This window comes from Salvia miltiorrhiza, chromosome 6 (genome assembly GCF_028751815.1).
Source record: "Salvia miltiorrhiza cultivar Shanhuang (shh) chromosome 6, IMPLAD_Smil_shh, whole genome shotgun sequence".
NCBI lineage: Eukaryota > Viridiplantae > Streptophyta > Magnoliopsida > Lamiales > Lamiaceae > Salvia > Salvia miltiorrhiza.
The window spans coordinates 35,366,978-35,383,296 of NC_080392.1; the positions used below are offsets into that span (position 1 = coordinate 35,366,978).

Genomic DNA, 16,319 nt, shown 5'->3' on the forward strand with positions numbered 1-16,319 from the left:
GAAACAGGGCACGAACAAAAGACTGGTCGTCCAACGCGCGGACTACATTTTCTCACAATATTGGACTTTGTCTTTAATTAACAAAATCGTTCCACCTCAAAAATATTCTCAATTGAGGACTGTCTTTATCTATATATACATGCATATTCTTATTCATGCAATTAAGTTCCTACATTGTCTTCCTATTACACGATACTAGTATTTGCATATATCCATATAATGCCTTGGAAAATTGATATAATGCCTCGGAATATTGAAAATAAAATAAAATAAAATAAATAAAGAAGATTTCAGAATTATAAAATTTGATATAATGAAAAGTTAAGAAATAATAAAATAATAAAAAGAATTAAAAAATAAATTTATTAAAGAAGATGAGAGAGGAGAGAGAATTTAAAATTTTAGTATTTAAACATATATATTTTTTACATTTTAATTTGACATGCATATTAAATATTTTATAATTAATGGGGTTTCACAATTTTGGAAAGAAATAAAATAAAAATAAGAAGTTAAAGAAAAAGAAAAAAGAAAAAAAGATGTTTTACAAATAATTAACCTTTAATTTTACACAAAAATTTGGGTACAACCGGGTTGACCCGCACTCAGACCCTGACCCGCATCTTGATCCAAATCCGCATCCTGACCAAAATCGTGTAAATGACACTATTCGGTTATACAAATGACACTGCATATAATTTACATTATTCGGTTATATAAATGACACTGTAACATTTTAAAATGTTATAGTGTCATTTTCAATCTTATAGTATCATTTACAATCTTATAATGTCAATTATAGGAAGTGTCATTTATATTTTTGAATAGTGTCAATTATACACAACGTCATTTACAATGTTATAGTGTCATTTATATGCAGTGTTATTTGTATAACAGAACAATGTCAATTACAGACAGTGTCATTTGTATAACCAAATAGTGTCATTTACACGATTTGAGTCAAGATACAAGTTCGAATCAGAATGCGGGTTAGGGTCTGGGTGCGCGGGTGTTATACGGTACACCCAATTGTACTCAAGACTACCTCTTAATTTTATTATAAGTACAAAATTGTCATTCAATTTTCAAATTAATTTGAAATTGATTTCAAATTGGAAGTTATCATTTTAATATAGGGGTAATTGTCTGTAAATCCATAACGTTTAAACGGAATTGGTTTTTGCTCTTATTTTAAAAAATCCGCCTCTAAATACATAATCTTTCATTTTTGTCTTGTTTTGTCAGGCGATCAATTTTTTATTGCGCTGAAAATGACACGGTGACAGCCGAAAATTGACACCTAAGCATATTATTGACACATGAAAAAAAATAATTAAAAGAAAAACAAAAAAAATCACCTTCTTCTTCCCCTTTCCCCTACCCCCCTTGCCGCCACCCTCTACCGCCGGCGTCGCCCCTGCCGCCGTCGCCACCACCACCGGCGCTACCCTCTGCCGTCGGCGACCCCCACCCCGCGCCCTATACAACACTCTCCATCTCCCAACAAAACACACACACACATGGAACACCATGCGTCGCTCACAACCATCGTCGCCCTCAAAACGACGAGCGGCTCCCCCTCAATTTCGCGCAAAGTGTATTCGTCCCGCCAGATTTGCGGACGCTGCATTTTCTCCCCCCGCATCAACGGCGGCCGCCTCGAGATTAACGGGTCCAGCATCCGAGGGGGCCAAGTTTGAGATCTACATGGGGGATCTGAAGTTGCTCAAGGGCATTTTCAGGAAATTCGATTAGAGCAACGACTGGGGAATGGAATGCAAGTGCGTGTTGTTGGAGATGGGAATGGGGTTGACCGGGCTCTTGAGCCAAAAGGTGGAGATGGTGGCGCCGGTGCAAGGGAGAAGAAGGTGTTGCGAGCTGGTGGAAATCCCGGAGGTGAGGGATGAGGTGGGATTCGGTGCCTGCTGCAGCAGCAAATGCAGTGGAGTGGAGGGGAATGGCGATGGCGGCGGAGATGGTGAGATGAAGGTGGATCTGGAGGGGGTGAATTCGCCGGTGGATGTGGGGATTTGGATGGTTTGTTGTTGCCGGAAAACTAGAGAGTGGCAGACGACTGCAAGCGCCGGTGGTGGTGGCGGTGGTAGGGGCGGCGTCAGCGGCAGAGAGTGGCGGCGAAGGGTGGGGGGTGGGAAATTAGGGTTTGGGAGTGGGGAGAGGTTGGGGAAGATGATGATGTGATTTTTGTTTTTGTTTTTTTTTATTATTATTATTATTACTTCCACATGTCAATATATATGCTTAGAGCATCCGCAATGGGCTTACTTGATAGCCTACTTGATAGTGGGGACCACATTGAGTAAGTAGTGCTGCATTGGGGTTACTTGATAGCCTACTTGATTGTAGTTTTCATTTTTATGTTTTTCATTTAAATTAATTTTACTCAAATTTAAATAACATATTTTTCTAATAGTTAAAAACGCCATTAAACTAAAACATCATTAAAAATTACATAAAAATTAAAAACACCTAAAACATCATTAAAAATTACATAAAAATTAAAAACACCTAAAACATCATTAAAAATTACATAAAAATTAAAAACACCTAAAACATCATTAAAATTACATAACTAAAATCCTAGTCTAGACTACGACGCTTGAGCACGTCGGCGACCATGGACGCATGCAATGCCCTTTGTGCGTCCGTCATGTGCGTCGTATCTGTGTTGAGGAGCTGCATATCGAGCTCCCTCTCCTTGACATCGTTCCTCCTGGTGTACTGGGCGGTGAATGCCCTCATCTGTTGGTCGGACCTGTCCAACCTCTCCACTATTTCGGGTGGAGGCTCCGAGCTCATCTGCGATGCCGACGCATTCCCTTTCCCCTCCGCCGCTTTCGCCGCCGCCTTCGCCGCCTTGTTGCCAATAGGCCGGGAAGAGGAGATCTCCTCGCCCGACGCCGAGGTGGTAAAGCCGCCCTCTTCCGTAGTCTTTGTCCTCTTGGAGGCATACACGTCTCCGGCGAGGTACATCGACTTGAACTTGGGATTGTTCCGGAGAACTTTCCACGCGTTCCAAAAGTTGAATGCGGCCTTTTGTGGGCTTCGCTGCTTGAAGAGGATTTGGGCCTTGTCACGGAGCATATCGTCCACCCAAATAGATTCCCAGAGACGCACATCCGCGCTCACTCGGGCCCAGTGGCCTTGAATTTGCCGAATTTTAAGCTCGACACCGATGATGGGGTTGACACGGTCGCGAATCCGTCCCCAATACGCCTCCCTCTTTTGATCCGTCCCACGGATGGCGTCGTTCGTCTCTTTGGCCCAAACTTGGACGATGAGATCCGTATGCTCGGGAAGATAAGTATGACGGAGCCTTCCTTCCGCCGCTGGCTTGTCGTGCTTGATTTTGTGGGCGATTTCCTTCCTCCGGCCGCCTTTCTTTGGTTTGGAGGCACTTTCCTCGGCACTTGCTGGGGCATCCTCGGCACTTGCTGGGGTCTCCTCCAAGTTGATCCCCCCATATTGGAGTCATAATCGGCGAAGAGATCGGGGCACCAATTAGGATCATAGTAAGGGTTGTGTGGATCCATGAAGAAAGAAAATATGAGGAGTGGAAGAAAGAAAATTGTAGATGAAGAAGATGTGTGGAGAATAAATGGAAGAGAAGGGTTTTTAAAGAGAAGAAGATGAAAAAAAAAAAATTAAACGATCAAGGCAAGAATTCCAAGAAAATAACAGTCAATTTTTTTCAAAATTCAATTTTTTTTTTAATTCAGGCGCGTGCATTGCACGCGCCATACAATCCCTTCCTCCGTGCATACTCGAACACTCGAGCAAGCCTCGAGTAAGGGCACCCCGCAATGCCTTACTCGAGTATAGCGATCGAGTAGAGCGTTGCGGGTTCTCTTAGGTGTCAATTTCGACTGTCACTGTGCCAACGAGACAAAAATGAAAGGTTATGTATTTAGAGACAAATTTTTTAAAATATGAACAAAAACCAATTCCGTGTAAACGTTATGGATTTACATGCAATTACCCCCTTTAATATATTACTAGCATTTGCGCCCATGCAATGCACAAAAAAATATTTTAAATTTTTATATTTATATAATTATTTTTATATTTGCTTTGTAGCATTATGTTATCATTTTTATTTTTTGTGTATGCATGTATTATAATTATATTGAATATATCAAAGAACGAAAAAATTGAAGGGAAAAAAATATTATTAATAGTTTTGTGGTCTCTATTTTGTTAATAAAATAATAATAAAAGTTTAGGGATATTACATTACGTCTACCTATAATAAAAGATGTATAGGAAACATCATGATATATTTTTATTAAGAGTTAATTGCTTGTAAATTCACGAACTTTCGTTATCTTCTAGCTTTTACCATGATATTTTTTAAAGATAATCAATTAATCCATCAATTAAAAATTCATTCTTAATGTTCCAAATAGGTATAATTATCTTCAAATTAAAGTCGAGCTGAACATCGAGATTACCAGGCCGATGGCGCGATTATATAAGGCTAGGATCGTTTCACTTGTAAGACGGTCACACATCTTAATTTTAATTTAGGGATAATTATTCTCGTGGAAACATTAAGAATAAATTTCCAGTTTTGAGGATAATTAAATTTGTCAATTTTAAATGTCGTGAAAAAAATAAAAATTTGATAAAAGTTCGTGAATTTATACAATGAGTTAATTGTGTGTAATATCATGAACTTTGCTCAAAATTCATTTTCCCCATGAACTTTAAAAAATCCAAATTATATCAAATACTTTGATATCTGTTCAAATTGCCCATGATTTAATTCTTGATTATTCAAAATTGACCCCCATTAAATTTGAAATATTCAGAATTGACTCATTCACAAAATAAATTACACAATAACTTCACCTTTTGAACTTATATATCAAAATACCCTAATGAATTTGTTCTTTTATAATTATAAAACATACACATCACACTCTCTCACGCTCTCAACTAAAATCGTATCAGATTATATTTTTATTGAGGAATTATATTATATTTAATTTATTTAATAATGAATTCTACGTGGGAAGAGACTTCAAAGAAAAATTATAGATCCGGATAATTATCCGAAATGTAATGTATACAGGCATCGGCGGAGCCAGACGGGGGCAGTGGGGTCACTGGACACCCCTGGAAATTTTCAAAATATCTAGGGGTATTTTTTTCATTTAACATATATTAATAAAAATTATAGTTTCTATTCTAATTTTTAACATGAAATAATATAACAATTTTTACATATGTATATTATGAGTTCTTTTTAGTACTATATTCTTTATTTTTATTTTTTGGTGTTTATACGGAATTAGGTTTTACTCCCTCCGTCCACGAAAGAATTTCCTATCTTTTCTTTTTGGGACATCCACAAAAAAACTTCTTACCTATTTTTGGACTATATCCCACCACTTATAATTACTTACTTTTCACTTTTTCACAACTCCCAATATTAATTATAACACATTTTCACCACTCCCAATACACTCAACAACTTTTTCTTCACTCTCAATACACTCAACAACCTTTTTCTTAAAACTTGTGTCACTCCCTCCTAAAAGTTCTTTCATGGACGGAGGGAGTATTTTTTTTTTTTTGCCAATTATGAGTTCTTTCTCAGAATATACTTATAAATGTTATTGTAATAATGAAGCTATTATAGAGAGGCTCTACGACATGAAAGATAGCAAAGAATACTCATGACATTATCACGAGTATTGAGTTTTATCAAAAACACATCCTAAAGTTAATATTGAAGTGATACAGAAGCATGTTGGACCTTATTTTATAATTTTATTATAGCTTTATAATTATATAAAACTTATGAGAGTAATTTTGTCTGAATAATATCATGTTGGAGTTCTTTTATTATTTTGTACAAATATTGAACATATGTGGGGTCTTTTTATAATTTTATATGAATGTATGGTAGGTTTGTAATTATCACAAAAGTTGACATGAGGAGTTTGAACAGTTTTGAAAGTATTGATAATTTGTGGATTTTTTTAAAGTTTGTGGGAAAAATGAATTTTAAGCAAAGTTCATGATATTACACATTCATTTGGAATATAAATATCAAATAAATGGTGTAAAATATTCTTTTTTTTATATATTATTAAAGAAAATTTTTCATCCATATAATAAATCAAAATTACAAACTATAAAATAAATAAATAAGAAATTTAAAAATAAAAAATAAAAACTAAAAATCAAAAGATTTCGATTTTTATAGAATAAGAAAATAATAAGGAGAAAAAAAATACGTGGTAAGAAAGAGAAAATAATTTTGGATAAAACTTTTATTTTGTATAATCTTAAATTATATTTTCACATAATATATTATCAAATTAAAATTCTTACCATGACGTTCTACTGAATATTTTATTATTAGTTAAATTGCATTATTTATTAAGAAAATGAAAAACTGAAGATAAATAGAGATAGAACATCGATCTATTATTATTATTATTATTATTATTATTATTATTAAAAAAAAAAACACCCATCATCATTCTTTTTGAACCCTAATTCCCCTTCTCCATGCATCTTCAATTCCAGAGTTTGGGGACACAACAACAGATTCAAGAAATGGTATTATGGAAGATGATTTCACCCTACATTTCTTTTTTATGGTGAAATATTGAATGATTTTTGTTGGTGTGATTACTGAACTTCATATTTATGCGTAAAATTGCTGAAATGACGTCTGAAATTGTCGCCGAAATCATGTTTATTTAAATATATCTGCATCTCCCGATTACTACATTCTCGCATAGCCTCAGCGCCTCCGCGCGTTGCCTTTCACCGACGAGGCGCGTATACACAAAAATCTTACAGAGGCGCACATTCCAGCGATTTTCACAACATTGAAGTTATATAGTCTGTGGCATTTGATGAATGAATAGTTGAAGACTTGTGGAGAGTAGATTTATATACTCAGTGCGCTGCCCATCTCTTGAAGGACATTCTTTTGTTTCAGACAACTCTTAATGACTCTTTTCTTGCTGACCTTGATGAACTGTCTGATAATGAAGATGATCTTCTGGTAAGTATTTCAGAGGGTATTGCTTGGCGTTGTTCATCTTCACTTAGCACTTCATGTTTTCTCTTTTTGCTATTTTCTTGGCGTGGCCCTAGTTTCATGGAGTAGTACTTTTCTTTGAGGAAGCAGATAATGACAATGCTGAGCACATGGAAGAAGATATAGATGGTGATTTAGCTGATATAGAAGCACTTAACTATGATGATATATCTTGAATCACTTGTTCATCACCCAGTTGATTATGCTGGGGTTAAAAAGAGTGTTAATAGGCAAAAATGCCCTTTTCTTATAAACACTTGTAAAAATGCCCTTTTTTGTAAGTGAAAAAGGGCATTTTTACAAGTGTTTATAAGAAAAGGGCATTTTTGCAAATGCCTCAAAAAAAGATTGGTAATGAAATGGACGTGACGCTTGTTGATCTTCAAGGACTTTTACCATCTGCCATTTATTATTATGGTTGTTTCTGTAACAGTATCAACTATCAACTACTAGTGGCAGGCCTCTTCCTTGCATAAGATCAACACGCTTGCTAGATTTGGCTTTATTCGAACTAGCAGCATGCACCAAATTCTATTTTCCGATGTCATACACACAAAATGTATTTGCCCTATTCAATTCAAAATACCAACCAAAGGACTATATATTATAATCATAAATTTTTTTTATATCAATAATTTCATTTACATTTACTGAATATATATGATTATTTTAGAAAAAATATATCATTACATATTAAGAAATGAAAAATAACTTATACTAATTGGGGCTTATAAATTCATCAATATAATAACCTTGCATTAATTAATAGCCTATTAATTCATCAACATAACCTGTGACTGTGATAAATAAATATTACCACCATTAATAGATGAAGTTTTGGCGGAAAAAGTTTTATATATATAAGACAAAGATATAAAAATAGATTTAGCACAAGATTCAGAAAGGGGCCACTATACAATAGGCCCAAATAAAATCAATTATCCCTAGGCCCATTGACTCAAGTAATATATTCTGAGCTTTGCAGCTTCTAGGTTCAGCAGCAACAATGGTGGAGAAGATTAACAAGCCAAGGAAAGAGGAGGTCGTCTCCACGGATGGTACTAATCCTTCTCTCTCTAGCCGTTATATCGAATCTGCGTTTGGTTTAGGTATTCTATTACTAAGGCAGCCTCTAGGTTTATAGATGAGAGGACTCTCTGGACGAGATTGGTCTAGGGGAGAAATGTTGGGAGAAGGTGGCTTGAAAGAGCCATTTGCTTTCTTCTTTCATTATCTTTTGAATCTGGACTTGTTTGATTCCTTTCATACTGGTATTTTATCATATTTTCATTATTTGCTTGTGATCGTGTATGCCTGAAGGTGATGAAATGTGCTCTTCTTTAAAAGATTGTAATTTGAAATGGTTTAAGTGGTTCATTATTTTTTTTTTCTCTCTCTTTTTGCTTATTAATGTTAAGAATATATTTTGGTATTTGTGATCAAGTCTTCCTCTTTATAGATATAATAATATGTACTTGAAAGAATTGTCAATTTGAATTAGTTATAGATTGCTTGTTGAGTTTCTATGGAGGCCTAGGGGAACTGTTATTGTAGAAGAATGGTTTGTTCTGTATTTGCTTATTTCGTCGGAATATCTGTGTTTTGATTTTAATTTTGGACCAAATTTACTTCAATTAGATGATCTGCTCTAAATTACTCCATGTTTGTTATAGTTGAAGTGAAACTTTGATTCTGTAACTTTATGTTGCTGCAAGTAGATATCGTTATATGCTAGTCTACATTTCTTTTGTTAATGATGATGATGATATACTATTCTAACCATTGCTTCTAGTTGAAGCAGTTTAGCTGTGATCCAAGTAATGTGTATGTTTGTATGGGAAGTCAACTTCTTGTTGAAATAGGTTAGGTGTGATCAAAGAGTGTTCATGAGTTCTAAACAAACCAAATTCTAGTTGAAGTAATTAACCTGTGATCTGAAGAGTGTTCATGTGTAGTTTGAAATGCTATTGTAAATGATTGTTATGTTGTTGACATATACTGAAGCTGACCTGTGTGAGGATTTTTATGCAGTACCTTCAAGAAGAAGGCACCGAATGCCATCAAGGAAATTAGGAAATTTGCCCAAAAGGCCATGGGAACAAATGACGTAAGGGTTGATGTCAAGTTGAATAAACACATATGGAGCCGTGGAATCCGGAGCGTGCCAAGAAGGATCCGTGTTCGCATTGCACGCAAGAGAAACGACGATGAAGATGCCAAAGACGAGCTCTACTCTTTGGTCACTGTTGCAGAAATTCCAGAGGGAGGGTTGAAGGGATTGGGAACCCAAGTCATTGAAGAAGAAGAATGAAAATTTTATTTTGCAAGTAATATTTAAATAGTTTATCTTTGTCGAGACAGTTCTCGTATTCCTTTAGAAGTAAATGAGTTAGTTTTCTTACTTACATTTTGTTCGTATTGCATATGTGTACATAAATATATAATGTGTAATGTATGCTAAATGCAGATATTGGAATAGTTTTTGTATTTATTGGATTAATGCAGCTGACATATAGCAATGGCGACGGTAGAGAAGATCTAATGCTTTTTGCGAACGGATGATGAATGATGAGTTCATCGGTATGGATGAAATCATTGTAGTGAAAAATCTATGGGATTAAGGGAAAAGTTAAAAGTGAATAATGTTTTATTTTATGTATCTTATTGCATTCATTTGCACACTGTCTAAAATTTTGTTTATCTACTTTCTTAAAGAAAAAAGAAAATATCAAGATATAACGATGAAGTGTATTATACTTGGGCCTTGTTTGATATAGCAAATAAGGCTTGGATAGGGCTAGGAATGTCAATGGCGGGTTTTAGTAATTTCATTTCATTTTTAATTATTTTAAACTTAAGTTTGACATGTGTTTTTGTATGAAACATACATCATCATCATCATCATCATTATTATTATTATTATTATTATTATTATTATTATTATTATTATTATTTTTAATCAAAACATAAAAAGTATTTTTTTGAATAAAAAAAAATATATTTTTAAATAAAATATTATCAACTTTATATAAGCAATAGTCTAATATATGGATTGAAATTGATGAAACACATTACATAATCATATATAATAAGATTCTACGTATTTATTCTATATAATTTGTTCTCCCATAATTCTATTTTATACATTTTCATTTCTTATTTATTGTACATCAACAATTACACTAACTAATTGATTTTTATATACTAAAAATATTGGATCCAGATCATTAAAAAATGTGTTGAGCTAAAGTAACTATTTATAGTATAACTAATACAATAAAAAATATAATTTATGAAATTTATAGATATATATTTTTATGATGAAATAATATTATTTTTAAATGATAATTGATATGATTACAGTTTAACTATGTATATAAAAATAATACTATGTGAAGTTTATGCTAAATTTTATGGACTCCTTAATAATATTTAGTCTTAACATAATTAAATATTAATTAATTCAAACGTATAAGTTCTATAAAGTTAAAGAGATAAAAAAAAATATAGAATTACAAATACTTAAATCTATAAGAAAAAAGTGTATATCCTATAGGACTATATATATATAGGGAAAAGTTCTATTTAACTGCGATTTTATAAAAAGAAAAAAGAAAAAATCTAAAAAAACCCTTGAAAGCACAAGAAAAGCAGACTAAGGGCCGAGCCTCATTAAAACCTTTTTACGGAAAACCCAAAGGGAAAAACTGTAAAAAGGAAAAAGAGCACTCATCTATAAAACGAAAAAAGAACAAAGGAAAGAGCGGAAGAGAAAGTTTCCGGAACTCCGGCCTAACCATCGTCCCCAAACAATCCCAGCTCTAATCCCACGAAAACCAAAACCCAAAAAGCTCGGAAGGCAAAAAAGGCCGGTGAGACGCCGTCGCCAATGCCAACCAGAAAAGAGCCCCAACCAAAAGATGGGGGGGTATACGGCCGGTTATACGCCGTCGCCATAAGCACCCCCACAACCAACAACCCAACCAAACCCCACAGAGAAGACCGAAGGAAGGGAGGTACACGGTCGGTTATACCCCGTCGCCGTAAGCACCCCTCTGCCTTAAACTAAGCCAAAAGAAGACGGCTCCACCCAACTAAACGTCACAGAGGAGTAAACAGCAAGGGTAGATATACGGCCGGTTATATGCCGTCGCCGCAAACCCCCCCTGCCTACCAAAAGCTTTGATCTCTACCAAGACCTCTGAGCTCTGATCTGACCAATGAGTATCTGGACTCTGCTCAGGCATTGGGACACTGTTCTGGCATTTGAGCAGCTCTGCTCTGAACTCTTCAATTAACTTCGTGTTTTTCGTTCTGGCATCAGCGCTGACCATTGCGATGCACAACTCTAGTCTCTGCTCTGGCACCTGAGCTACTCTGTTCTGTCCATTGTGCTGCTCTGCCATAGACTCTGCTCTGACCTCTTGGGTGTTCTGCTCTGGTCTCTGCTCTGACATTTTGTGCTGCTCTGACATAGTCTCTGCTCTGTCCGTGTGAGCTGCTCTGCTCCATTCTCTGCTCAGCCCTCTGGTCTGACCTTTTGTGCTGCTCTGTCATGGTCTCTGCTATGCCCGTATGAGCTGCTCTGCTCCAGTCTCGGCTTTGCCGTTGAGCTGCTCTGCTCTGCCGCTTAGCTGCTCTGCTCTGCCCTCTAAACTGCTCTGCCTTAGTCGCTGCTCTGACCTTAGAGTAGTGAAGCTCTGGCCTCTACCCATTGAAAAGTTCTACTCTGGTCTCATAACTTAACACGAACAGTGCTATGCGTAGACATGTCAAGAGACACCACATGTTTAATCTCATCCAAGGCGTAAGGCCACCAACCTTCGTTACGATCCAAGTTGGCCATCAAATCAGCCGACTTGTTGCCTTCCCGATAAATATGTGAGACTTAAAATTGAAAGTCTTCAAGAAGCCTTAAAGAATTCTTCCAGGCCGCCAGAAAGCGCCAAGGCACATCGACCGACCGAGTCTGAAGAAGACGCACAATATAAGTCGAATCAGCTTCAAGCCAGAGATGCCGCCAATCGTGATGGTGAGCTATATCAATAGCATGGATAACAGCGAGGAGTTCAGCCTCAAAAGCAAACCCATTGCCCCATTTAAAGTGGAAACAACCTCGAACCCAGCCCCATTTATCTCTAAACACCCCGCCCGCAGCGATAATGCCTGGGGCACCCATCGCTGAGCCATCAGTGTTTACTTTAATCCACCTGCCCACCGGTGGCCACCAATGAACTTCAATCATCATCGGGGGTGGTCGAGCCCGATTCGCCACCCCAATGCGACGAAGAATAAGGTAGTCATTCCAAGAGTTATTGGAATAACCAAGACGAGAAAACTGAGAATCCATCTCTTTGAAATTGACTTTAAGGAAACTCAAAATCATCCTCGGATGAAACTCCTTCTCATTGAAGGTGGCTTGATTGCGGCAGTCCCAAATTTTCCAAACCATATTAATAACCACTACTTTCCAAAAAGCCGACACCAAGGGACTAAACTCCACATTCCACGAGGAAACTAAAAAGTTGTGAATATCCGAACACTTCTCCAAATCTTGCTTATCAAACCAAGTCAGAATCTCCATCCAAGACGAACGTGTTGGGAACCTTGTGGAATATCCTAACCCTTGTTTTGATGATACCAAAATTCATAGGACTTATATGTAATAGACTAGAATCATTTTGAACTCAAGTGTTAGAGTTCGTTTCTAGTTTAGTTGCGGTGTCGAAGACTGAAGACTGAAAACTGAAGAACGAAAACTGAAGACTGAAGACTGCAGTTACCAACTGAAGTATCAGTTGAAGAATCAGTTGAAGACTGATTATTAATGCGCGCAAAGGATTGATACTAAAGTCAAGTATCAGTTGAACATTCCTCCTAGGACTGATCTTCCAACGTTCAGAGGAAGCCACGTACGCACAAGTACAACCGCATTAAATGCAGAGATATCAGAATATCTTATCTCTGCAGAGGTCATTCCTATCTGGTGGTTACTTTTCAGAGATGTCACATCTTCTGTCCATCAAAGAGAGCCGTTTCCACACAGACAAGGAACCTCGAAGATTGAAGCCTCGGCCCAAATTCGAATTGCTCTCCAACGGAAGAAATCTTGAGGACGATTTACGCCAACGGATCTATTCAAGAGTTCTCCTACAAATAGCGCTCGAGGATCACTTCAACCTTCACCGATTCAACGACATAAGGTGAAGCTCTGCCGAAATTGCTACTCAGCCTAAAGCTTAACCGCCCCCAAGCTTGAATCGAAGAAGAGAATTTCAAAGCCAAAATCAGTCACTGCTGATTACATACATTCTCTTAGACCCTAGGCATATATCTGTTTACCCAGAAGCCAAAGGTCAAACTTGCTTCAAAGAACTTGTTCTTTGTAAGTATAGTTGGCACTCGTTTAAACCTCTCCCCCATAAGAGTGTTTGAGTGGTTCGGAGTTCAGGAAGGTACTCTGAACTCTGAGTGAAAAGTCTGAGCACGAGGTGTGCTTAGCAGGGAAATCCTACGCGAGGTGTGTGGGTGCTGAAGAAGGGTTTTCTTTAGTTTACGGTTGTGTGCACCAGGCAAGCACACGGGTACGGTTTGCAGTGCACCAGTGAAGCACTTGCGGAGTGGATTGTTGGTCTGATCAACCAGCCGTGGATGTAGGAAAGGGTTTTTCCGAACCACGTAAAAGTCTCTGTGTTGTTTACAGCTTTCAGTTTTACATTCTTACTTGTGCTATTTCTATTGATAAAACTGAACACTGACTAACAGCAAAGAGAAACCTTAATCCAACAACCTGCTCCACCGAGGCTATTACGAAACGAAGTTTAATTTCCGCTGCGTATGATATCAATCTGATTGAACTATCCTCTGATAGTAAGGAAGAGTGATATCATCTCTATCTTAGCAAACACGACTGAAGCCCTTACTTGGATCAGTTAAGTTCCAGCAACTTAACTGATATCTCATTACTGAAGAGCTTTCAGTATCAGTCGTCAACCCTGTTGGTCAAAACTGATTTCAGTAAAACAGGAGTCCTTGTTTGTATATAAAGTTTCGTTTCAATCTCTGACTGAGATCCCTCTGATTGAGGTCAGTAGATTGTTGTAAAAATAGCCTATAGGTGTATTCCCCCCCCCCATACACCTATTCGAGACCCCCCCGGACCTAACAATTGGTATCAGAGCAGGTTGTTCGCAAGAACTATCTGCCTCTGACTAGATTCTATTTGAACTAGATCCTTTGTCTTAAAGGTCTCGAAAAAGTTTTACTCTTTCTTTTTGTGCTTGCTACTTGCCCTATCTGCTGTTATCTGTTCTCTCTTTTTTGATGGAGACTAACCACAGCAGATTATCTTCTCTACCTATGTTCAGTATTGAAAAATACGAGATATGGAAGTTTCGGCTTGAAAGCTTCCTCACCGCCCAACATTGCCGAATGTGGGAAGTCATCACTAGCGGACCAATCACCATCACCGAAACAATCAAAAGGATTCCTGCTGATCTCCGACAAGATCCTTACGATGAGGTCCAGCCCAAGTCAAAGGCAGACTTCACCACAGAAGAAAGGAAGCAAGATGAGTTAGACAACCTCGCCAAAAGCATCATCTCCGGCACCGTTCCTGACAAGCATGTCATGAAGATCATCAAGTGCGGAACTGCAAAGGAGATGTGGGACATTCTGGAAAGAATGTGCGTAGGTTCTGAGGAAATCAAGGAGAATAAGCTATCCATATCTTGCCAGAAGTTCGACTCTTTCCTCATGCTCAAGAATGAATCTGTTGAGGAAATGGAACTTAGATTCAACCAAATCTTGAATGAAGTTCAATCCATTTCCAAAGACAAATACACTCAACGAGAAATCAACCTGAAGATTCTTCGAGCACTGCCACGTGGAGAATGGCAGATCTACTCAGTCGCTCATCAACATAAGCCAGGATTCAGTCAGCTCCCGACAAACAAGCTTTTCTCCGATCTCATGGCAAATGAGTTCGACCTTCTGAGAAATCTTGGTAACAAGAAGGCTGGAGGATCAGACGAAGATGGTCCATCAACCTCAAGAGGAGTTGCACTGAAGGCCTCAACCAGAGAAGGCAAGAAGCAGATCAAGGAGCCAACGGAACTCAACCCAGAGGATTTCTTCAGTCAATATGCCTTGTTGACTGAAAGATTCAACAAGATGGAGTCCAAGTTCCGGAAGTATAGAAGGTTCCACAAGCAGCACTACAAAGGAAAAGAAAGAGAAGGGAACTCCAGACATTTCACAGATCGAAGCGGAGAAAGGAAGTCTGCCGCTTACGACATCAAAGATATAGAATGCTTTGGATGTAGAAAAAAAGGGCACTTTCGACATGAATGCCCTGATCTGACTCCAGCCGAGCGCAGAGAACTGAAAGCTAGGAAAGATCGTAGCTTTTCGAAGAAGAAAGCGATGGTTGCTGACGATGCTGACTCTTCCAAAGACACATCAGAATCATCCGACTTCGACAGTTCCAGCTCAGATGATGAGAGTCGAGCCCTGATGGCCAATGAATCAGAAAGTGTGGCTGACAACAGCTACGATAATGGAATGAATGGCTCAGAGGTAAACTCTCACTCAAAAACTCCATTTACTGATAACTTCCTGATGCTTTCAGGAGACCACTCAGAATCTGGAGATAGCTCATCCGATGAAACTGACGAGTTTGATCAGCTCATGACTGATCACTGTCAGCTGAGGAAAATGTTCGAAGATCTCCTCAAGCAGAATCAGAAAATGGACAAGGAGATCAATGATGAACGAGCTAAGAATCAGACAATCATCTACTTTCCGGATGAAACTTGTCTTGATCAGCTAATCATGGAGAACAGCCGACTGGAAGAAGAGCTCAGAATCTCCAACTCAGAATGTGAAAGAGCATCTCATGAAATCAAGAGGCTCAATCACAAGCTGGAAGAAACAGTCAAGAACTGCATGATGCAGTCTCTCATGATGAGCAACTTTCCATCGAAAGGACTGGTCAACAGCATCGGAGGAAAGGTTGCAGCTGTCAAAGGAAAGAGTATCATGATCAACTCAAAGGACGACCCTTCTGAAATCACAACCTCAGAAGAATCAAGAGATCATGATAGGATGAAGTTCGCAAGCGCAGACTGATGGCTAGATCAAATGTTCCACCTCCGAGAAACTACAGACGAGCTAAGGAGGCCCCCAACCAGATCATTCTATTGAAAATGCTGGAAAGCAGATTTCAGTCGAAGATCCG

At 37.7% G+C, this 16,319-nt stretch overlaps 2 protein-coding genes across 2 annotated transcripts; both read left to right on the forward strand.

Annotated features, from left to right (window-relative positions):
• Nucleotides 1-1,530: 1,530 nt before the first annotated feature.
• On the forward strand, nucleotides 1,531-7,257 carry LOC130990826 (uncharacterized). The gene is given in 3 exon segments (XM_057915060.1): nucleotides 1,531-2,037; nucleotides 6,980-7,045; nucleotides 7,138-7,257. Coding segments are annotated over 3 exon segments (693 nt in total).
• Nucleotides 7,258-8,087: 830 nt separating this feature from the next.
• Nucleotides 8,088-9,482, forward strand: LOC130990827 (60S ribosomal protein L31-like). Its single transcript, XM_057915061.1, has 3 exons — nucleotides 8,088-8,190; nucleotides 8,402-8,453; nucleotides 9,113-9,482. Exons 1-3 carry the CDS (start codon nucleotides 8,088-8,090, stop codon nucleotides 9,390-9,392), a joined length of 435 nt encoding a protein of 144 aa, XP_057771044.1. The 3' UTR covers nucleotides 9,393-9,482.
• Nucleotides 9,483-16,319: the final 6,837 nt, after the last annotated feature.